At 41.9% G+C, this 24,118-nt stretch overlaps 1 protein-coding gene across 5 annotated transcripts in view; it reads left to right on the top strand.

Annotated features, from left to right (window-relative positions):
* The window catches only part of secisbp2l (SECIS binding protein 2-like), an 84,919-nt gene that overhangs the window by 27,613 nt on the left and 33,188 nt on the right, over nucleotides 1-24,118 (top strand). For all 5 annotated transcript variants that reach the window (XM_068017931.1, XM_068017930.1, XM_068017929.1 and 2 more), the window contains 5 exons: nucleotides 10,723-10,895; nucleotides 14,626-14,944; nucleotides 16,596-16,713; nucleotides 17,955-18,175; nucleotides 21,461-21,485. In XM_068017931.1, coding sequence (XP_067874032.1) covers nucleotides 10,723-10,895; nucleotides 14,626-14,944; nucleotides 16,596-16,713; nucleotides 17,955-18,175; nucleotides 21,461-21,485 — 856 coding nt within the window. The remainder of the gene's footprint in view (nucleotides 1-10,722; nucleotides 10,896-14,625; nucleotides 14,945-16,595; nucleotides 16,714-17,954; nucleotides 18,176-21,460; nucleotides 21,486-24,118) is intronic.

Here is a 24,118-nt window from a genome sequence, read left to right as displayed (position 1 = left end):
GCCACACCCAGAAGAGCGACCCTACCCAACCCGAACCCGACACATGTCGTCTGTTCCCGTCGGGTTCGGGTCGGGTAGCTATGCTGTAGTTCCTATCCCTTTCTGGACGACGACTACTTCTCGACCTGTCCCTCCTACAACCAGACTTCCTTTCACAAGTTCGTGACCTTTTCCTTGGACAATGATCATCTTCAGGCCCACTGTCTGAACTTTATACTATGTTTTCTGGCCTTCCATATTTTCACTTCCTTCTGCCAATCTATCAGTCTGATATCCTGTCCCTTGTCTTGCACGTTCAGCCAATGTTTGTATTTCCCTGTGGTCTTTCCTGCCCTTCCTGGGGAAGTCCTGGGGAAAATTGATGTACAGAGAGATTTGGGTGTTCAGGTCCATTGTTCCCTGAAGGTGGCAACGCAGGTCAATAGAGTGGTCAAGAAGGCATACGGCATGCTTTCCTTCATCGGACGGGGTATTGAGTACAAGGGTTGGCAGGTCATGTTACAGTTGTATAAGACTTTGGTTCGGCCACACTTGGAATACTGCGTGCAGTTCTGGTCGCCACATTACCAAAAGGATGTAGATGCTTTGGAGAGGGTGCAGAGGAGGTTCACCAGGATGTTGTCTGGTATGGAGGGCGCTAGCTATGAAGAGAGGTTGAGTAGATTAGGATTATTTTCATTAGAAAGACGGAGGTTGAGGGGGGACCTGATTGAGGTGTACAAAATCATGAGGGGTATAGACAGGGTGGATAGCAAGAAGCTTTTTCCTAGAGTGGGGGATTCAATTACTAGGGGTCACGAGTTCAAAGTGAGAGGGGAAAAGTTTAGGGGGGGATATGCGTGGAAAGTTCTTTACGCAGAGGGTGGTGGGTGCCTGGAACGCGTTGCCAGCGGAGGTGGTAGACGCGGGCACGATAGCGTCTTTTAAGATGTATCGAGACAGATACATGAATGGGCAGGAAGCAAAGAGATACAGACCCTTAGAAAATAGACGACATGTTTAGATAGAGGATCTGGATCGGCGCAGGCTTGGAGGGCCGAAGGGCCTGTTCCTGTGCTGTAATTTTCTTTGTTCTTTGTTCCTATAATGGTGGCTTCCCTCCATTCACTAGTCCCTTCTGGCATATATGTCACTGTAGTCCTAACTTTCCATAGTTGACCTTTGGAATAAATGGCCTTATTTGGATCTTCACTATCACTTGGTTGCCATGTTGCAATGTCACTGATTTGCCATCAGTACCTATAATTTTTCCTGGGTGTCTCCATTCTTTCTGCCCTTCTCTTTTGTAATACACTATATCCCCGAATTAAAATTCTTTTCTGATGTCCTGATCCGATACCTCAAAGCTCTCCTGATTTTTTTCTGAAACCTCCGCCTTAATAAATGCTCTTCTCCCTGCATGCAATTCAAAGGTTCCTCAAAAATTGAACTAATTGTTGTCCCCTCTGAAGCTGGGGGATGATCCTACATTATCGAAGGTATTTACAGATTCCTGCCATAAACTAATTGATATGGGTTGTAGCCCCCAACCATTTGAAGCGTGTTTTTCGCATGTACCGCCCATGCCAGAGCAACAGTCAATTTACAATTTGGCTGGTCTGCTAAAATTTTAGTCAATCACGGCATGACTTCTCTCTCAAATCTCATTACTAAAAGGACTTTCTGCTTCCTTGTGCATTGCTACAATATTCATATTTTCACACATACTCCCAAACTCATCATTGGCAAATTCTCCTCCATTGTCAGTTAGAAATCTAGCTAGTGCTCCCAGTCCTGTTACTATCCACTTTTCCATTATCTTGTCCACTATTTTCTTTTTCTTGACTATAAATTATCGTCGACAGACTGAATCTAATCACTACGTCTATAAAGTGTAGTATAAAAATGTATTTTTCTTTATCCCATACCTTCAAGTCCATCGCTATGGTTTCATTAAAGTCCCGTGCTAATGGGGCACTCACTTTGGGTCACGATGATGTCGTCGTCTTTGTTTACAGATATCACATTTTCCACTGATATCTTCGATAAAAGTTTAATGTAGTCATCTATCACCCCTGCATTTTTCAACAGAATCTTCAACCCATGACAAAATGGATGTGCAAACTGTCCATGTAGTTTTGAAATAATTTACCTTTTCTCCTTTAAATCCTTACCCCCAGATGCCATTAATACTACTATAACATCCTGCTTCGAAATGTTAGGTTGCGCTAAAGGAATACAATAATGTCCTGACTGAACACCGCAAAGCTACAGATTTCCCAAAGACAATTGCCTTATCGTGTTCCATATCCAATTTCATCCCAGCCTTTTCCATAGAAGGTTTACTTAACAGCAAACAACTGGATGCTACATCCATACTAATAAAATGGTATACCCCTGCTATTTTGCAAGGAATTGCCACTCTTTAGTGATTTCAACATGTTGTCATCCCCAAACCTGAAACAGGTAGAATTGTCATATTCTTTGACCTTATTTCGGTCTTCCTTACTTAAAGAATCCATGTAACAACTTAACCAGTCCATGGAACAGACTGTGGATGTACACCCCACTGTCTAGTACTGCGCAGTTGAACGAACCTGCGATTAGGATACTCATTACCGGACTGAAAATTCTCGTGACTGGTACAGTTCCTTCTGATTGATCAATAGTGTCATCCTTTCCTACCAAACCTTACACGTCATGCGTCATCTCTAAAACCCTGTTATTTCTTTTTGGACAATGCAACGCATAGTGATACTTTGAGTCACATCGGAAACACCTGTTGACCACCCATTGGTTATTCCTGGGGTTCATCCTTCTGCCATAATTAGCCAGTTCTTGCCATCTGTTTATAGCTGCCAAAAGGGTCTCTATCGTCATTCGTTTTGTGTGTGTTTCTCCTTTCGTGCTGATGTCTGGGCCCCATACTTGAATGGCCTCGAAATGCTGCTAGCATTGTATCCTCCACCTTCGGTAATACTGCTAAAGAGCCATCTGTGCCGTGAAAGCAGCTGGAAAGGAATGTTTTCCCCAAAAAACTTTTAGGGCGCAGATATCTGATCAAATTGCATATCTTTTTCATTGAATCTAACTCCGGTTAATACCAAGAGCCTATCCATGTTTGATATCCTAGCGCAATCCAACAATTTGAAGGAAAATTCAAATTTGAAGACAAATGCTTCCGATATGACCTTTTTCCACAACCGAAGATTCCCCCCCCCCCCCCACTATTGTTGACAGGGCCCTCAACTGTGTCCGGCCCATTTCCCACACCTCTACCCTCACCTCTTCCCCTCCCTCCCAGAACCTTGACAGGGTTCCCCTTGTCCTCACTTTCCACCCCATCAGCCTCCATATCCAAAGGATCATCCTCCGCCATTTCCGCCACTTCCAGCGTGATGCCACTACCAAATGCATCTTCCCCTGTCAGCATTCCGAAGGGATCGTTCCCTCCGCGACACCCTGGTCCACTCCTCCATTACCCCCACCACCTCGTCCCCATCCCATGGCACCTTCCCCTGCAATCGCAGGAGGTGTAATCCCTGCCCATTTACCTCCTCTCTCCTCACTATCCCAGGCCCCAAACACTCCTTTCAGGTGAAGCAGCGATTTACTTGTACTTTCAATGTAGTATACTGTATTCGCTGCTCGCAATGTGGTCTCCTCTACATTGGGGAGACCAAACGCAGACTGGGTGACCGCTTTGCGGAACACCTCCGCTCAGTCCGCAAGCAGGACCCTGAGCTTCTGGTTGCTTGCCATTTCAACACTCCCCCCTGCTCTCATGCTCACATCTCTATCCTGGGATTGCTGCAATGTTCCAGTGAACATCAATGCAAGCTTGAGGAACAGCATCTCATTTACCGATTAGGCACACTACAGCCTGCCGGACTGAACATTGAGTTCAATCATTTCAGAGCATGATGGGGCCCCCCATTTTACTTTAAATTTTAGTTCTTTTTTTCTTTTTTACATTTTTTTACTACTTTTTTTTCATGTTTATTTCATTTCATCTTAGTTTGTTCAGTTTGCTTGCCCACTGTCTTTTTTCATGTTTGTACTTGCTGCTGTTCAACCCTCAGTCTGTTAACACCCTATTTGTACTAATGCTTTGTCTTTCAACACACCATTAACATATTGTTTGCCTTTGCTCCATGACCTTTTGGTCAGCTATGTGGCCTTGTCCAATCTACACCTTCTCCTTTGTTATCTCTTGCCCCACCCCCGCCTCACTTGCTTATAACCTTTGACATTTCTAATATTTGCTAGTTCCGAAGAAGAATCACTGACCCGAAACGTTAACTCTGCTTCTCTTTCCACAGATGCTGCCAGACCTGCTGAGTGGTTCCAGCATTTCTTGTTTTTATTTCAGATTTCCAGCATCCACAGTATTTTGCTTTTATCAATTTGAAGGCAAGTACTAATCTCGGAATTTCCAAGCAGAACCGCTGCAATAGTCAGTTAATTTCCATAATATATTGATCTATGGAAGAACCATCCATCTTTCGAAATTTATCAAAATCCAATCACGCCTCATAGGCACTCAATAAGTCATTCATATGAATTTTATCCATCTATTTCAAGAGTTTGTCCAAACCTTGCTCATCGTCCAAATGATGAGCCTATATCTCCGAGAACACTTTGCCCCTGATCTTGCTTCTGGCAGGAAGCAAAAGTGCAAGGGCCATTCCTTGCTTCCTTTTAGGTAACGACTTAACCCGTGTCCATATATCAACTTCATTCTTCCATTGATTGTAAGGTTCGGCTTCACAAAACAGCGGTGGAAAATCATATCCTGACACCTTACACTTGGTTTCAGTCATCTTTCTTAAAAATAAAAACTCCAATTCTGATCTCCTGTCTGAAAACAAATCTTCGTCTCTGATCTTCACTTTCAGGCAACCATCCTCTGCTACCAATGTTGGAGAAATTTCCAAGCCTGTTTGTGAAGAAGACACTGAGACTAGGATGCTTTGGTGTAGATTGTTTATTGCTTGTCACAGAGTTTACTTCTGCTCTCCAAACAACACCACCAGCCAGTGCTGACTTATATACACACTTGAATACAATTAACTAACACCCAACACCCTGTTCACCCTATTATCTTGAACTATCGGGTATTTCTCTTCCATTAACAGAACTTCAGACCCGAACACACACACCAGCTATTCTGTAAGTGTGATTGCTAATCATGTCAAAAGAGAGGCAATTTTTTGTGTTGTAAGCACTAGAAATCCTACAGGCAGCAGATAGAGATTTTCATCCCATCAGTCCAGAATTGAATACAAGACTCTGGTGAAAGCCCATGGTCTATTCCACTGTGCCACTCAGTTCCCCCTCCACATAGAAGGTTTCATTAGGCAGCTCCTCAGTGTTTTCCACAGCCTGTGTAACAATGGAACAAAATTTCTGATGAATGCTAGAACATAAAGAGTAAATGAATGCTGATAGTCAGTTGGGTTTAATTTGTTTCATCTTTTAGGATTGGACAGTTATGCCATACTGGATAGAAATAAATTGAAAATGACAGCAGAAGTTCAGTGCAATGAAACTTAATGCGCACTCTGGTGAAAGAAAGTTTCTGTCGCCAAAATTAAAGTTGATAACTATCTCTTTTGGATGAGTACTGAGATGCAGGCTTTAAATTTTCCTCCTTGTCCAGTGCTGTACCACTTCAGTTGCAATTGCTCCTATCTTGTTCATTTAAAAAAAATCTAAGTAGCCTGCTGATTTTTTTTTTTCCTGCACAGCATTGACATTTTCAGGGACTTTGTGCAGCCATAAGGAAAGAACACTTGAATATGAAAAGGTTACAACTGTGATTCTGTTTTACAGTCTAGTAAATAGTTTGTGTTTTGAAACTCTTATGATGGCTGAACTTAACAAAGCAATAATTAGCTGTTTTGTTTTGCACATTGAAATTAAGTGGATAGTCAGTGTGTTGACAGGGTTGTGCATGATATGGTTGGAAGTTTAGTAATACAGGTGGGATTTGGTTTTGCAGTTTAAGAGTGCACATTGCTTTGCAAACAAAGCTTTTGAAAAAAACTTGTTACAATTACTTGATCGTTGTTTCAGAAATATTAGCATTCCGTTTTGTGCTTGACATGAATTTATATTATCAGTTCATTTTAGAATTCTGTTTGAATAACTACTGAAAACAGCAGTGTATATTTAGCAGATTGTTTGGACACTGAGTGCTTACTGAACTTGACTGTGGCAAACAGAACAGAAATGTACATCTTTTGAGTTCATTTTTTTCACCGTGCTTCGATTTCCTTGGTATCCAATAAAACCAAACACCCAAAGTTTAAAAAAGAAAGTAATCTTAAAACAACAAAAAGCTATTATCCAGTACAACAGGTAGCAATTTCTATATATTAAATCTTGCACCTAGCACATAGTTCTAGTTTGTCACCTATTTGCTGATTCAAAACTTGGCCATGCTTGGGCATTTTAACTATCAAGTATGTAGGCTTCCAATATTGTATCCTTTCAGTCCTTCTATTTCAATGTGCTGCTATTCTCCCATTGATCTAGGTAGCACTGCAGAGTTTTTCTTCCAAGTTTATTTAGCTTTTATTATTTGCCACCAGGTAAAGTTTATTTAAATTTATATTTAACTATTTTTTTAAAAAGTTTTTATTTTAATTATAATTTCTTTCAACCACATTCACTGCCCTATTCATGCTGGTTACAAAGTCTTGGGACTTGGGCTACCCACCCTCCGATCCTGATCATTGGGTTTGGTGCATACTTCCTGTCCAGTAACCTATCAATCCAGCTGCTGCCCAGCTTTCCCATTGCAGCAGCTGACCACTTGTCCATCAGCCATGGAGTCATCTGGCTTCCTCTTAATAACTGCTGACCCAGCTGTCGATTGGTCTGCTACATTTGTTTGTCTTGCAGTCCCATTAAATGCACCTCATTTTGGTTTACAGTTTTATCATCTGTTGCCCAATAGCAAGTTGGAAACTAGCAATTTTTTTAAGCTACTTGTAATGCACTGTTCTATATATAGGTCTATAATTTTAAGGTTGTAAACTGCCTTGGCACTGAGCTTAAAGGAGGGGACAGTGTTTTTTTTTTAATGTATTTGCTCTTTGCATGCGAGTATTGCTGGCAAAGCACACGCTTAATTGCCCTTGAGAAGGTGGTGGTAAGCTGCTGCCTTGAACCACTGCAGTCCATGTGATGGTATACCCACAGTGCTTTTGATGTACCCACCGTGCAGTTGGCGATGGTGTTGCAGGATTCTGACCCAGCGACAGTGAAGGAACAGCAATTATAGTTCCAAGTCAGTATGGTGTGTGACTTGGAGGGGAACTTAAGGTGATGGTCTGTTGCCTTTCTTGTTCTAGTTGGTAGAGTTTGCAGGTTTGGAAGGTGCTGTTGAAGGAGCCTTGGCGAATTGCTGTAGTGCATCTTGTAGATGTTACACACTGCAGCCACCTGTGTGCCAGTGGTGGAGGGAGTGAATGTTTAAGCTGATTGACGTGGAGCCAGTCAAGTGGGCTGCTTTGTCCTGTCAGGTGTTGTGTTGTTGGAGCTGCACTCATCCAGGCAAATGGAGAGTATTCCATCACACTCCAGACTTGTGCCTTGTAGATGGTGGACAGGCGTTGGGGAGTCAGGAGATGAATTACTCGCTGCAGCATTCCCTGCCTCTGACCTGCTCTTGTAGCCGCAGTATTTATGTAGCTGGTCCAGTTCTGTTTCTGGTCAATGGTAACCACAAGGATGTTGGTGCGGGATTTGGTGATTGTAATGTCATTGAACATCAAGGGGTAATGGTTAGGTTCTCTCTTTTTGGAGAAGGTCATTGCCTGGTACTTGTGTGTCACGAATATTACTTGGCACTTATTAGCTCAAACCTGAATGTTGTCCAAGTTTTACTGTATGTGGGCATGGACTACTTCATTATCTGAGGAGTTGCAAATGGTACCGAACACCATACAATCATCAGCAAATATCCCCACTTCTGACCTTATGGAGGAAAAGTCATTGATGAAGTAGCTGAAGATGGTTCGGCTTAGGACACTACCCTGAGGAACTCGTGCCGTTTTATCCTGGGGCTGAGTTGATTGACCTCCAACAGCCAAAACCATCTTTCTTTTGTGCTCAGTATGACGTCAACCAATGGCGAGTTTTCCCCGATTCCCATTGATTTGAATTTTGCTAGAACTCCTTGATGACACAGTCGGTCAAATCATGCCTTCTCATCACTGCCTTCTCATCACTACTTTCTCGAGGAAAATTAGGGATAGTAACAATGCTGGCGTTGCCGGTGATGCTTACATCCCATGAGCAAACTTAAAACAAAACTGCTATTACCTGAACGGAAAGAAGAAAAAGAGGGAGAACTAAAAAAAATAAGCAGGAAAGAAGCACCAAAAGAGGGTGACCAGTTAGATGAGACACCAAGTGCTTTGACTTACTAAGTCAGGAATGTCTCTGGCAATTAAAGCATCTTTTTCATCCCTCTCCGTCTGCCTTGCCATATGGAACAACTGAAATTGAGATCTCCCTGTGGAGGAAAATTAATTGTTGTAAGTCATAATTTCTCAGCTAAACAGGAAATCTAGTGACATAATTTGGTCCTCCATTATGTTGGAACTAACTTTTCTATATTGGCAGTTTTGCCACAAAGGAACTTTGGTCTCAAAATAGACTTGCACTTAAAGGCCTGCTACCCGACCCGAGACTGACGGGACCTGACGACATGCGTCGGGTTCGGGTTGGGTCGCTCTTCCGGGCTCGGGTCGGGCCGCGCCGGGTCCACTTTGGACACGCACAGCAAGAAGTGTTAAAAGTAAAAAACCTACCTGAGCTGGGAGTCCAGGACATCAAAGAGGGAAACTCTGAATCTGCGCAGTGAGCATCTCTATGACGTCGTCATGTTCGTGCTGCAGATTCAGAGTCGCAAGGTAGGTAAAGGGAACATTCCGGTGGTCGGGTCGGGAGCGGGAAAAAAATGGAGGGACTTGGGTCGGGCTCGGGTCCGATGTGGTTCTGTCGGGTTCAGGTCGGGGTTTTTTCCGTGACCTGAGCAGGCCTTAACTTGCACTGTGCAGTATGTCACAGCTACACTTAACTGCGGTAGCTACAGACTTAACATAAAATCTGTTTGAAGTACTATATAATTACACAGGTGAATAAAATGTGAGATAGTAAGTTCAATATATCTCAATTGTTTTCTATTGATTCTGTTTACTGCTCAAAAATTAAGCTTTGAATTCAAAGATGTAAAAGATAAATATTTTACATTTGGAAATGAAAGATGTCAGCCGTTTCAGCTAATCTCCCCAGTGAGTCTTTTCCAGTCAATATTAGTATACCCATGTCTTTACAAAAGTTGGACACATCATGCTTTTGCTTCCTTGTGAGATGAGTTTCTGATCTCAATGGGGCAATTTGGGAGAAAAACCAAATGGTTCTAGACCTCAATCTGTGAAATGGACTTGTTGCAACAAGGGAAGCATTGCAGGGAGAAAAGACTCCAGTTTATTGCTACCTTGGAGGGTGATTCAGCCTCACGAGCCTAGATTAAGCAGTTGGCGACAAGTAAGTATGATTGGTATAAGCTATTGGTTTTTGACATACAGTGCATCTGGTGATTGACACAGCACAAAAGTCTCTTGCCTATGTCCTTCCATGACACTGAAGACTTGGGATGACTTACTGGAAGATACTGCTGTTAACATATTAGAACATATACTCGTGTATTCAGTGCTCACTACCTACTACGTGAGGTTTTAGAGAGGCAGGCAGCTGCTGTTGAAGCTTTGCATCTCCAAATGATTGAACTATTACATGAAGTATGATTTATGTCTATGTTGTGGTCAGGAGGATGGTGGAATTGTACTCATTTTCTGGTCAGTTGTGCTGGTCGCCACGTCACTGGAGGAACTTCTGGTTTCATTTAGAAATTTAGAAAAGCCTCAAACCATGCTTTTCAGTTGTCTTAACGAACTAATGACCATCGAAGGGAAGAAGGGTTGAAAAAAAATGGAAATTCAGAGCTAAATCAAACTTCTATAACAAGCTTGGTAATCTGTTAACTGAATCAAGCAGGTCTAAGGTACTCCAGTGCACTGAGAATTGACTATTCAATTTGGTTTACTGATGGAACTTTTGAGGACTGGGCTTGTCATTTGAGGCCAGTGCTTTGTATGTGGTAATACTCCTGCACCCACTTGGAGTCTCTAAGCTCTTTGGGGTTGGTTAAGTGGGGTGTGTTCCTATGACTAGATGTGTCCCCTCTTTGTTGAGCAAATAGAACAATTATTGGAATTTTACATGACCTGTAGTTTATTTCTACCCTTAATGATCCTGTTCGCTTGCAGCTTTATTGCTTGCATGTTCACGTATAGAAATGGAAATTGGATTATAGACATTAATAAAGTAACTTTTTGGTGTACAAATGTTTTCCTTTTTGTAAAACTGTACCCTTGAACAGTATTAAGTGCTTCCTTTAATAAAACTAACTATAAATGAATACTCCATGTGCAAAAGTTTTTAAAGCCATACTAATCTTCGTTTGGTGTAGTTAACATGCCTATATAAAATAGATGTTGAAAAACATTCTTTTCTACTGTTGACCTTATGAAGGCCGCTGTGAGAGAGCGGGATATTCAAATCTGCATTTTTATGGAACAAACTCAATTTTTGTCTGTATAATTTTGTGAATTTTTTGCTGCTGATTTATTTTTGAAAAATGGGTTTGCTCACTATTTTATTCAGGATATCCAGCTTTCAGCAGAGGTAGAGCCATTTATACCCCAGAAGAAGGGTAGCGACACACTTGTTCCTATGGCTCTTCCTAATGATGGAAATGGTAGTGGTGTCGAAGCTCCTCCTATTCCTAGCTACTTGATAACCTGTTATCCCTTTGTACAAGAAAATCAAGCTAATAGGTGAGTAGAGGTGCAAGAACCAACATGTGTAGCAATGTATAATTTTAGTAATACTTGTTGATGCTCAAGCTTTAAAGTCAATTTTTCTTAGCATTACACCTGTTTTAGTTAATTGTGGTACATGTTGTAAACCTTGGTATAAACCTTAGATAACAGTTGGAATGCATGTGTTTCAGTAAGCATGCTGAGAAGATGTGTTTGCACGAATCCAAGTACAAAGTCACACTTGGGTCATAAATCAGTTTTTCTGCACTGACCCTCCCAAAATTATGCTGTTAATATGTAACCTTGCCCGTCTAAGAGCAAAGACCAAAGTACGGAAAGTCTTCATCAGGGAACTCCTCTTTGCTGACGATGCTGCTTTAACATCTCACACTGAAGAGTGTCTGCAGAGTCTCATCGATAGGTTTGCGGCTGCCTGCAACGAATTTGCCTAACCATCAGCCTCAAGAAAACGAACATCATGGGACAGGACGTCAGAAATGCTCCATCCATCAATATCGGCGACCACGCTCTGGAAGTGGTTCAAGAGTTAACCTACCTAGGCTCAACTATCACCAGTAACCTGCCTCTCGATGCAGAAATCAACAAGCGCATGGGAAAGGCTTCCACTGCTATGTCCAGACTGGCCAAGAGAGTGTGGGAAAATGGCGCACTGACACGGAACACAAAAGTCTGAGTGTATCAAGCCTGTGTCCTCAGTACCTTGCTCTATGGCAGCGAGGCCTGGACAACATATGTCAGCCAAGAGCAACATCTCAATTCATTCCATCTTCGCTGCCGCTGGAGAATACTTGGCATCAGGTGGCAGGACCGTATCTCCAACACAGAAGTCCTCGAGGCGGCCAACATCCCCAGCTTATACACACTACTGAGTCAGCGGTGCTTGAGATGGCTTGGCCATGTGAGCCGCATGGAAGATGGCAGGATCCCCAAAGACACGTTGTACAGTGAGCTCGCCACTGGTATCAGCCACTGGCGGTCCATTTCTCCGCTTTAAAGACGTTTGCAAACGCGACATGAAGTCCTGTGACATTGATCACAAGTCGTGGGAGTCAGTTGCCAGCGATAGCCAGAGCTGGCGGGCAGCCATAAAGGCGGGGCTAAAGTGTGGCGAGTCGAAGAGACTTAGCAGTTGGCAGGAGAAAAGACAGAAGTGCAAGGAGAGAACCAACTGTGTAACAGCCCCGACAACCAATTTTATCTGCAGCACCTGTGGAAGAGTCTGTCACTCTAGAATTGGCCTTTATAGCCACTCCAGGCACTGCTCCACAAACCACTGACCACCTCCAGGCGCTTACCCATAGTTCTTTGGCCTCCTTGTCTCGAGAGACAAAGAACTAAAGAACTAGTATGTAAGTACAGCAAGTGATTAGGAAGGCACATGGAATGTTGGTGTTTATTGCAGGGGGAATAGAGTATAAAACTGGGAAGTTTTACTGCAGCTGTACAGGACCTTGGTGAGACTACTTCTGGAGTTTTGGTCTCCTTATTTGAAAAATAATATAATTTGTTAGAAGCAGTTCAGAGAAGGCTCACTTGAATAATTCTGGGGATGAAGGGCTTATCTTATGAAGAAATGTTGAACAGGTTCGGCCTATACCCATTGGAGTTTAGAAGAATGAGGGGTGATCTTATTGAAACATGTAAGATCCTGAGGGGACTTGATAGAGTGGATACTGGGAGGATGTTTCCTCTTGTGATGGAGACTAGAACTAGGGGATACACTTTAAGAATAAAAGGTCTCCGTTTTAAGACTGACATGAGAATTTTTTTTTCTCAAAAGTGTCATTAGTCTGTGCAATTCTCTTTCCCAGAAAGCAGTGGAGGCTGGGTCATTGAATTAAGCCAAAGCTTAGTTGTATAGATTTTTGATGAGATGAGGAAGTCGAGGGCTATGGATGGGGGGAGGGGAGGCAGACAGGAAAGTGGAGTTGAGACCACGACCAGATCAGCTATGATTTATCAAATGACTGAGCAGACTCGAAGGGCCGCATGGCCACCTCCTGCTCCCAAGTCCTATGTTCCTTTGTAAAAGGTAAAGCCAGGCAGCAAATGTCAGAAATTGTCAGTACCTGCCTTTTTTCTGTTTGGGCGAGGAAGAACACCAGTCTGACGCTAAGGTCTTGAGAGTTGGAAGGTCCTACAACTGTTGAGCTGCAAAAATTTCAGAAGGAGGATGTTCACAGGCTCCCAGTGGGATAATTTGTTTGGAACATACCAGTATCTTACAATAAGTTGAAGCTTAAGACAACCAATATTTGTTACTGTTTCTCAGTGCTACAACGGAATCAATGATTTCATACTGAATTCAAACAAAGATTAGCATGTCTTTCGGCACAGCATGCAAAATATCCCCGGACTCCAAAATGGAATGTAAATGACTGAATTTTATGTCGTACAAATTTAAACATCTTCAGGCCTGCAAAGGTGGGCGTGCTTTCTCTGTGAAAAATAGGTCACCTGAATAGCATAAACCTGTGGTGCAGAATAATTTAGAGCATAGGCCAGAACATTGGGGCTCAACTAGTGAGTTAACTAGACAAAAATACATTACTTTTAAGTCAGAAAAATCAGCTTTATATGCTACACAATAGACTCAGCTCAGACAAAAATGTGCCCTAGTGTATTCATTATGCATTATTTTTAAATCTCGACTAACTATACTTCTGATGTTTGCAATTTTTGTATCCGGAACTGTGACACACCCTAATGTTTCTGTGGAAACTGATTAATCTTTACTTCAACCTGTTGACCACTTTTGTTTAAAGAGACAATTTTGGTTGTATTTCAATGTTAGTGGCATCTTTGGTGTGAGGAAAAAAAATTGATGGGAAATGGTCATTTCCAACATTCCCACCTGAAACACGCATACAAATATGACCGTCTATGAGGAGAGAACCCTGGCAGCTAAAGAGGCTGTTACCAGGGAGCAGTATGGCACCAATTACTAGGAGACTTGTGAGCATCGGCAATCTGTTTCACGCTACCTGTGCTAATATGTTCACTAAGTAATTATGGTTCACCACTGTCAAAATACTGCCCAACTATATGCATGTTGCTGTAAAGGCAGAGGGGACTTGGGTTACTGCACTTGAAGGGGAACAGGATATGGATTACTGGTAGGGTTATGAATTTTGTGGAGGCTGGGATGTGCATCAACCTTCTTGGTGGCAGTGGAACTGCTGAAAAAAGCTATCGAGTCCAACTATCACACTATTAAATGTGATGTGATCCTGGAAGAACAGCAACTACTGATGGTGCAATTAGAATAACAAAGGATTGGTGGAGATGAGCAAAATTGAAGTCACTGAAATGTTTGACGGTATTACCAGCATAAGTACTGTGTTCAGTTTATGCAACATATGGGCCTGACACATGACGTGCAGCAAGCTATTGACTCTTACCTTTGTGAGGAGGAGAATGAAAACATGTAGATGAACTGTATGTCCCGTTTTTGGGTAGGGGTAAGGGAAAGAGGAATGCAGAGGAGAGAAGCCTTGTAAAAATTAATCTCTGGTTCTGCTGGGACCAGAGGGATCATTGTTGCCGAGGCTTAATGACCTCATGTTAGAATACTGCTTGCCTTCCAACTCACTGCAACAATGCCATGGGAGGTCGAGTAGTGATTGACAAAATGATTGACCAGATGTGCTGTAGCTTATTTGTATGTATTGTTTTAAAATTAAATCTATGTATATAAATGTTTTTCTTTGTATTTATATTGCAGACAGTTGCCTGTATATAATGGTGATATTCGGTGGCAGCAAGCGAATCCAAACTCAACAGGACCATACCTTGCCTACCCCTTATTGTCAACTCCACAACCTCCTGTTTCTACAGATTATGCTTACTACCAGCTCATGCCAGCACCATGCACACCAATGGTAGGCTTTTATTCTCCTTTTCCTACACCTTACACTGCACCCTTCCAGCCAGCCAATGTGGTGAATGCAGTGTCTGAGTGTAGTGAAAGACCTGTTCCTGCCGGACAAGTCTGCCAAGCTGCAGCTCAGAGAAGCAGAAGCAACAGAGGTCCAGTGCCGAAGGTAAGATTTGCAGCTCTGTTTGCTCTTTGCATCTATCTACTGAAGTTTAATGGCCCTTTTCCTCCTTGCTCCAAATAAAAATCAAACTCTTAGCTTTGTTCTAAAGCCTGAGACACACTTTTGTTGAAAGACTTGTAAAAAGACAATGGGTTGAGCAGTTTGTTACCAATGGGACATTTATAGCTGCACAGCTATACCTGGAGTGAAGCCAAAACCAAGAAATGCTGGAGTCACTCAGCAGGTCTGGCAGCATCTGTGGAAAGAGAAGCAGAGTTAACGTTTCGGGTCAGTGACCCTTCTTCGGAAGCCGTTTGTTTTGTATACCATGCATGATCTAGGTTGAGTAAATTTAACATAAAGGTCTTGATTTTGTATAAATATATTTTTCCCTCTTTCCCCCTCCATCCTTTTTGGAAAATATTGACTTTGTGTAAGTGTTGGGCCTTAGCACTAAGCATTAAATACCCTCAGATACCTTGCCCAAGCAACCATTACTTTTGAATAAGCCTAGTTAATGGTCAATAAGCTATTAAATTCTGCTGAGGGTCACCAAATGTCCTCAAAGTCTTCCAGCGGGAATCACTGGATAATGATCAGGAGCAGAAGAACTGAGCTTTTTTGTTCTCACTTTACTAGCCCAGAATGCTGGTGCCAAATCTAATGTTTCTGATAAAATCAATTATGCCAAATTATATGATTGTGGTGATCCAGTAAATATTGGGCTGGAACTTTGGCTGGACAAGTGGGCAGTCATGCCTGACGCATGCATCTGGTATTCCATTTGAAGGGATGAATGAGCAGTAATGTCAGCTATCTTCATTAAGGAGGTATCGCAAAATTGCTTCATTTTGATGAAAAATAATTTATTGCACATGATCAAGTCCAATGTGGGCAAATATCTTGGTGATCTACTCATGCCACTCATTTGTCTGTCACTGCTAGAATCTGGGTTGAGTATTTTTAGCTATGAGCTCTCTTGCTTGTATTTCTCAATGGGTTGATAGAAGCCATGAATAACACTGCTGTATAATCACATGCATAGAATGTGAAAGAGGGGGATATAAGTGACTTGCATATTAATTTGAGATGGTTGCCAGCTAAGTTTGCAACTTGCTAATGTAGCAGAGGTTCTAGTGATCTTGTGAACACTTGTTTAAAAGAAAAAATATTTGTTCCACCAGTTTTCTCCTCTTTCATTCCTTCTGAAGGTATAGACTGCTTGCTACAGTATGATTCCACTAGTTCCAGGCACCCTCCAGTATCTGCCCAAATACCCTTTAATTATGTGTAACCCTCAGTGATGACTCTAATCATAGCCAAATCTGAACCTGTTCTCACCAGATGTTCCACGTATCTACACTTCGAGCAAGAATGGCTGGAGAACAATCATGGTGTGGACTCCCAGCTATTTTTTTTCCCCCCCTAAGAAGCACCAAAGTCACTTGCAGCATCCTACTGCTGACCCAACTGAGATAACCTAATCCTGCATGGATTTAGGATTAAACCCTAGCCGTCCTAATCTCTGTAATTCAACCACTCGATGGGTAAACTTGCTGAACCATAGGGGTAGCTAATTGTTCACTTTGTGTTTGCACAAATACCAACTTCAATTTTTTTTGAACACTGAGTGACATTTCTTGTATTTGTGCAGGTTTTGAGAACCAGCAAGCCTCTGGTGAGAAGTGTAGCTGTTCAAAAGGAAAGCAGTGCCTCAGGTCCTGAAAATAGATCAAAGATTGTACTGCTAGTGGATGCCAGTCAGCAAACAGGTAAGACATCTGATAGTGATACTCATTCAAAAGTTTAATTTGGTAAAATCCTACATTTCCAGACTATCAGATTCTGATTAAATTTAACCAAATCAAAAAATTTTCTTTAGATTTGGTTATCCTGAACACTAATAAAGTAACAAATCTGATCAAGATTTTATTTAGCAGTAGCAATTATTTTGTACTTAATCATTTACCTTGCCAGTATTACATCTTTGTCCCAGTAGCAGTGAGCTTTTGGCACTGATAAATCCAAAAGTAGCACTTCATTGTTACTTTGTGACTGATTTAAAACTGACTAGGACTGACTGTAAAGTTCAATAATACGTTTTAATGCTTGCAGTACAAGAACATTTTCTTTATGTAGCAGATTGTGGAAGGCAGAGAGAGGAGAAAAGATAGAAATTGTTGCATTGTTGAGTTCTTTAGTTGAGAGGGACTACAAAAATGTTAACAGTTAAGTGGTATTTGAGTATCTTGTAGAATGGCAGGAAGTGGATTTATCTCCAGGATTCCCGGTGCTGTGGTCTCCAATACAAGCTGTACTGTTGGGATGAAATCAGAGCAGAGGTTAGCAACTTTCCACAGAAAAGGGAAAACATCACTAATAAACCCAAGTGCTCAGATACAGACCTAATTGCGAATGGGGTTATTTAAATGAGGAAAGATCTTTTGCATTTAAAAATGTCCAAAATATGGCCAGTATTTTTGAATTTGTTAAATTATACTTGGAAACCCAGTTATTGCCTGTGATATTCCCAAATCCACCAGGAGAACCTGCCAGACTTCTTAGCTGCTTTGGCGCATCCTGATAATTATTGTAACATATATGAAAAATATTTATGGTTTTCAGATGCAATGCCATAAATTCATCCTGTTACCTTGTCAAGTCGTGAGATTTTTATCGGTCATTAAATAAATGAAGTCCTGTTTGCAACTTTGCACATTATCAACTTTCTACTAATGAAAATCTGATGAACATCATCTCCAATTGCTTAGATCAGTGAGGAAGTATTTTATACTTTATTGCAGAAGATTTAACAAAAGTTTTTGTTTTTTTGAACAGACCTGGTTGTTACCACGTTGTGACTAATGTCCAGTTATCTTTCCCAGAGTGTAGTTTTGAAATTGTAGCATGTGTAGAATAAATGGATGGTACTAAAATAAGATGTGAAGCTATTTGAAGGCTTAGTTATAATTTGTATCTTTAATTGTAAATATGTTTGTCTTTACATTGAAAGACTTTCCTGGAGATGTAGCCAATAAATCTCTGTCCGAGAGGGCCAGCCCCTTGCTGTGGAAATCAAAAGTCAGGAGAAGAAGAGCATCTCACCCTGCTGCTGAATCTTCCAGTGAACAAGGAGCTAGTGAAGCTGATATTGACAGTGATAGTGGCTATTGCAGTCCCAAGCACAGTCACAGTCAGACCACATCAGCTACCACAAGGAGTACAGAATGCAAAGTATGTAAATCTACATAGTTCACGTAATCAAAATAAACTGTGATATTGAAATGTGCCAGAATAGAAAGTGCTGATAGCTTGAATCATAATGTTCATGGTTTAAAACATCTGGCATTTAAATAATTCTTTAGGGAATTCCTGTTATAAGGTAGCTTGAAACTTTCTATTTGGTAATATATGACCCAGCATGAGTAGTGACTACAATTTCATTATGGATTTACAATAAAATGTTAAATGCTATATGTTTAAAAGGAAGAATAGGTGGCTTTATTGGTAAAAGCTTTGAGTGGAACTGTCTTATCTGATAAATTGCCATTAAATTTTTTTTATTTTTTTTAAATTTAGAGATACAGCACTGAAACAGGCCCTTCGGCCCACCAAGTCTGTGCCGACCAACAACCACCCATTTATACTAACCCTACAGTAATCCCATATTCCCTATCACCTCCCTACACTAGGGGCAATTTACAACGACCAATTTACCTATCACCTGCAAGTCTTTTGGATGTGGGAGGAAACCGGAGCACCCGGCAAAAACCCACGCAGACACAGGGAGAACTTGCAAACTCCACACAGGCAGTACCCAGAATCGAACCCGGGTCCCTGGAGCTGTGAGGCTGCAGTGCTAGCCACTGTGCCGCCCATTTAATCTGAAATGCTGTCAAAAGTTCTTGAAGAAAACAGGTCGAGACTGAGCAACTCGTATAGCATTCTTAGTTTTATAATTTTGGTTCAAAAGTGTTAAGCTTGTTTGAGTTGGTAACATATTCCTCTAGATCAAAAGGTTGTGCTTATACATCCAGTGATGGAATATACATTATTAGAGGTGCTGTCCTTCGAATGACATTAAGCTGAGGTCCTGCTTGTTCACATGGATTATAAAAGCTGTAATGACATGATTAGTTTGGTATCTGGGGAGGCTGAGATTGGTTCAGATGGAAGTCAGCCCTTTGGTGCATCAACCATGGGGAAGACTTCTAGCTATGCATTATGGGTTACAAAATCAAAGATCAGTTCTCAAAGAACTAGTTTACAAATTGGTTGCACATAACATTATCGTGAGTAGCATAAAAATCATAAAACTTAAATTCACCTCCACTATTTGGTACATTAATAAAAATTTAAATTTTCAAACTGTTAAAAAAATGAACTTTTTAAAAATTAAGGGTGCAAATATTCGCACTTTCATCCAGTCATTGAAAACTAGACTTTTATTTCACTGCATTCCAAAGAAAGCTCTTGTATTTAAGTAGTCAGAATAAAACTGACAAAGGCCAGGTAGTAAAACCTGGAATAAAAACAATAAATGCTGGAAATACTCAGCCGGTCTGGCAACATGTGTGGAGAGAGAAGCAGAGTTAACGTTTCAGGTCAATGACCCTTCTTCAGAACTGGCAAATATTAGAAATGTAAAAGGTTATAAGTAAGTAAAGTGGGGGTGGGGCAAGAGATAACAAAGGAGAAGGTGTAGATAGGACAGGGTCACAAAATAGCTGACCAGAAGGTCATGGAGCAAAGACAAACAATATGTTAATGTGTTGAAAGACAAAGCATTAGTACAGATAGGGTGTTAACGGACTGAAAATTGAACAGCCGCAAGTACAAACATGAAAAAAAACAGTGGGTAAGCAAACTGAACAAACTAAGATGAAATAAAATAAAATAAACACAAAAAAATTTTAAAAAGAAAAAGAAAAAAATAACTAAAAATAAAAGTAAAATGGGGGGGCCCCGTCATGCTCTGAAATGATTGAACTCAGTGTTCAATCCGGCAGGCTGTAGTGTGCCTAATCGGTAAATGAGATGCTGTTCCTCGAGCTTGCGTTGATGTTCACAAGAACATTGCAGCAATCTCAGGACAGAGATGTGAGCAGGGGGGAGTGTTGAAATGGCAAGCAACCAGAAGCTCGGGGTCCTGCTTGCGGACTGAGCGGAGGTGTTCTGCAAAGCGTTCTCCCAGTCTGTGTTTGGTCTCCCCAGTGTAGAGCAGACCACATTGTGAGCAGCGAATACAGTACACTACATTGAAAGAAGTACAAGTAAATCGCTGCTTCACCTGAAAGGAGTGTTTGGGCCTGGGATAGTGAGGAGAGAGGAAGTAAATGGGCAGGTATTGCACCTCCTGCGATTGCAGGGGAAGGTGCCGTGGGAAGAGGATGAGGTGGTGGGGGTAATGGAGCAGTGGACCAGGGTGTCACGGAGGGAACGATCCCTTCGGAATGCTGACTGGGAAGATGCGTTTGGTAGTGGCATCACGCTGGAGGTGACGGAAATGGCGGAGGATGATCCTTTGGATATGGAGTCTGATGGGCTGGAAAATGAGGACAAGGGGAACCCTGTCACGGTTCTGGGAGGGAGGGGAAGGGGTGAGGGTAGAGGTGCGGGAAATGGGCCAGACACAGTTGAGGGCCCTGTCTACCACAGTGGGGGGGGAATCCTCGGTTGAGGAAAAAGGAAGACATATATGAAGCGCTGTCATGGAAGGTAGCATCATCAGAGCAGATGCGTCGGAGACGGAGAAACTGGAATGGAATGGAGTCCTTACAGGAGGCAGGGTGTGAAGAAGTGTAGTCGAGGTAGCTGTGGGAGTCGGTAGGTTTATATTGGATATTAGTAGACAGCCTATCCCCAGAGATGGAGACAGAGAAGTCGAGGAAGGGAAGGGAAGTGTTGGAGATGGACCATGTAAAGGTGAGAGGTGGGTAGAAATTAGAAGCAAAATTGATAAAGTTTTCTTGTTCGGGGCTGGAACAGGAAACGGCACCGAAACAGCTATCAGTGTACTGGAAAGAGAGTTGGAAGAGGGGGCCTGAGTAGGACTGGAACAAGGAATGTTCGACATATCCCACAAAAAGACAGGCATAACTGGGACCCATTCGGGTACCCATAGCAATGCCTTTTACTTGAAGGAAGTGAGTGGAGTTGAAGGAGAAGTTGTTCAATGTGAGAACAAGTTCAGTCAGGCGGAGGAGGGTGGTGGTGGATGGGGACTGGTTGGGCCTCTGTTCAATGAAGAAGCAGAGAGCCCTCAAACTGTCCTGGTGGGGGATGGAGGTGTAGAGAGATTGGACGTCCATAGTGAAGAGGAGGCAGTTGTGGCCAGGAAACTGGAAACTGTCAAAATGACGTAGGGCGTCAGTAAAACCTGGCATGGGCTCTGCTCTGGAATAAATATTCTGTGGTAATTGTCCATTTATATTCATTTTGAAATAATTGTTTTGTTTCTAATGGAATATCGTGAATGTGGATATACGGCATTAGATTAAGTTGTTTGTTTTATTTCAGGTGGACGATTTAACAGGGATCGCAGGTAATTAAAAATAATTGCTCAATATTTGTGCAGTAAAATTTTCACAGCGGTGGTGAGAATATGGAAGTCACTGCCTCATGGGAGTGGTTGAAGCATAAAGCATTGATGCATTTGAGGGGAAGCTTGGTGCATATATATGGGAGAAGAGAATACTGGGTACGGGAGCAGTGTGGGAAGAAGTAAATAGAGGGGGAGAGAACTCATGTGCAGTATAAACATTGGCATAGACCTCTTGGACCAGATAGCCTATTTCTGTCCTGTATATTGTAAGTAATTAAAATTATATAAGGAAGAATAGAATAAATCATAGAATGGTTACAACACAGGAGGAGGTTATTCGGTCCGTCAAGCCTGTGCCAGCACACTCCAAGAGCAATTTAGCTGGTCCCGCTCCCCTGCCTTATCTCCGTGGCCCTGCAAAAAATAAATAAATAAAATTACAAATTTCTTCGGCCTAAAAATAAGACTTTCTCTTACTTTTAGATGAAAATATAGGCTGTTAAAATTAAGATTTATTTTATCAATCACAGAAATAAACAGGATATTCCTCAAAAAATATAGAATCATTACTTAAGTCTTGATTGACACCTTATCTTCACATCCTACCTGTGCGATACATATCCTCATCTTAGCTTTCCCCTTTATTTCTTTGCCTCCCATTGGGAGCAATTCACTGCACATTAAGGAAACTATTCTACATTTTTTGGAGTCTACAGTTAAGATGTTTTCAAATTTAAGCTTTAAATTTTTTTCGCAGTTTTTTGTTTGAATCTGTTCTGCAGATCTTAAGTGTTCATTTGCTGGTTTCAATGTATGTTTTGTTTTTTCTAATTAAAATTCTTTGGTTTGAGACACAATTTGGTCAGGTGAGTCACTATTAATCAAGATCATGCTGGTTCCCTTTGTGTTGGTTTATTGTCAGGTGTTACTCTGGTGACCGTCTTGCTGGCACTTTTGATATGTCCTCATCACATAACTTCTGTAACAGGTGGCGTGTTCATGTATTTGAGGGCTTAGTGGAAAACTAGAAATGATGGAATGTGATCTTGCAACAACGGATGACATTCAGTTCTCCATGTTATCAATAGACTTTGAAGGAGTAGTTTGAAGCATGAGCATTTCACGAGGAGAGAATTGAGGGAACTCACAGTAGCTATGCAGCAGCAGCTTGTATTTAGGCAAGGTGTTTCACAGGAGCATTATAAAGCAAAATATGACACTGAGCTACATAAGGAAATATTGGGTCAGATGACCAAAAGCATGGTCAAAGAGGTAGGTTTTAAGGAGTGCCTTAAATGAGGTCCCGACACAACAAGTGAGCACGCCACAAAACCAGTGTCTTCACCCACCCCTCCAACAGTGATTTTTAATATATAATATCTGCAATATGATCTGCAAATCAAGATTTGGTTTAGTTTCACATATGAGACAATACCAACCTAGATGGTGAACAACCAGTCTCCGTGCTGAACACTCATCTGTCAAAGCGATTGGACAATTCATCTTAAAAGAGGAAAGCTAGGAAGAGCGGTGTAGGGAGGGTATTCCAGAGCTTAGGGCCGAGGCAACTGAAGGCACAGCCACCAATGGTGGAGCAATTAAAATCGGGGATGCTCGAGGCCAGAATTGGAGGAGCGCAGGTATCTGAGGATTGTGGAGTTGGAGGAGATTACGAAGATAAGGAGGAGAGGCTGTGGCGGGATTTGAAAACAAGGATGAGAATTTTAAAATCAAGATGTTGCTTAAATGGGAACCATTGTAGGTCAGCGAGCACAAGGGTAAAAGTTGAACGGGAATTGGTGCAAGTTAAGGCATGGACAGTTTTGGATGACCCTCAAGTTAACATAGGGTAGAATGTGGGAGGCCAGCCGGAAGAGAGTTTGGTATAGTCAAGTTAAGAGGTAATGAGGGCACGAATGAAGATTTCAGCAGCAGGTGATCGGTGACGGGGCAGAAACGGGTGAAGTTGGGTGACGTTTCAGAGGTGGAAATAGACGGCCTATATTAAAAAAACTTATTGCAAAGGTTCTGTCCAGACTTCAGCAAAGACTCCTTTTAATGAATATAGAAGCAAAATACTGCAGATGCTGGAAATCTGAAATAAAAACAAGAAATGCTGGAAATACTCAGGTCGGCAGCATCTGCGGAGAGAGAAGCAGAGTTAATGTTTCAGGTCAGTGACCCTTCATCAGAACTGGCAGCTATTAGAAATGTGAAAGATTTTAAGCAAGTAAAGCGGGGGTGGAGCAAGAGATAATAAAGGAGAAGGTGTTGACAGGACAGGGTCACAGAGAATAACTGACCAGAAGGTCATGGAACAAAGGTGAACGGTATGTTAATGGTGTGCTGAAAGACAAAGCATTAGTACAGAGAGAGTGTGAATTTACTCTAAAGCACTCCAAGCACTGCTATGTCCAGACTGGCCAAGAGAGTGTGGGAAAATGGTGCACTGACACGGAACACAAAAGTCCGAGTGTATCAAGCCTGTGTCCTCAGTACCTTGCTCTACTGCAGCGAGGGCTGGACAACGTATGTCAGCCATGAGTGACGTCTCAATTCATTCCATCTTCACTGCCTCCGGAGAATCCTTGGCATCAGGTGGCAGGACAGTATCTCCAACACAGAAGTCCTTG

The sequence above is a fragment of the Heterodontus francisci genome, chromosome 38 (assembly GCF_036365525.1).
Source record: "Heterodontus francisci isolate sHetFra1 chromosome 38, sHetFra1.hap1, whole genome shotgun sequence".
NCBI classification, from domain to species: Eukaryota; Metazoa; Chordata; class Chondrichthyes; order Heterodontiformes; family Heterodontidae; genus Heterodontus; species Heterodontus francisci.
The sequence above is the reverse complement of the archived record's forward strand: the minus strand, read 5'-3'. Positions and strand labels throughout refer to the sequence as shown.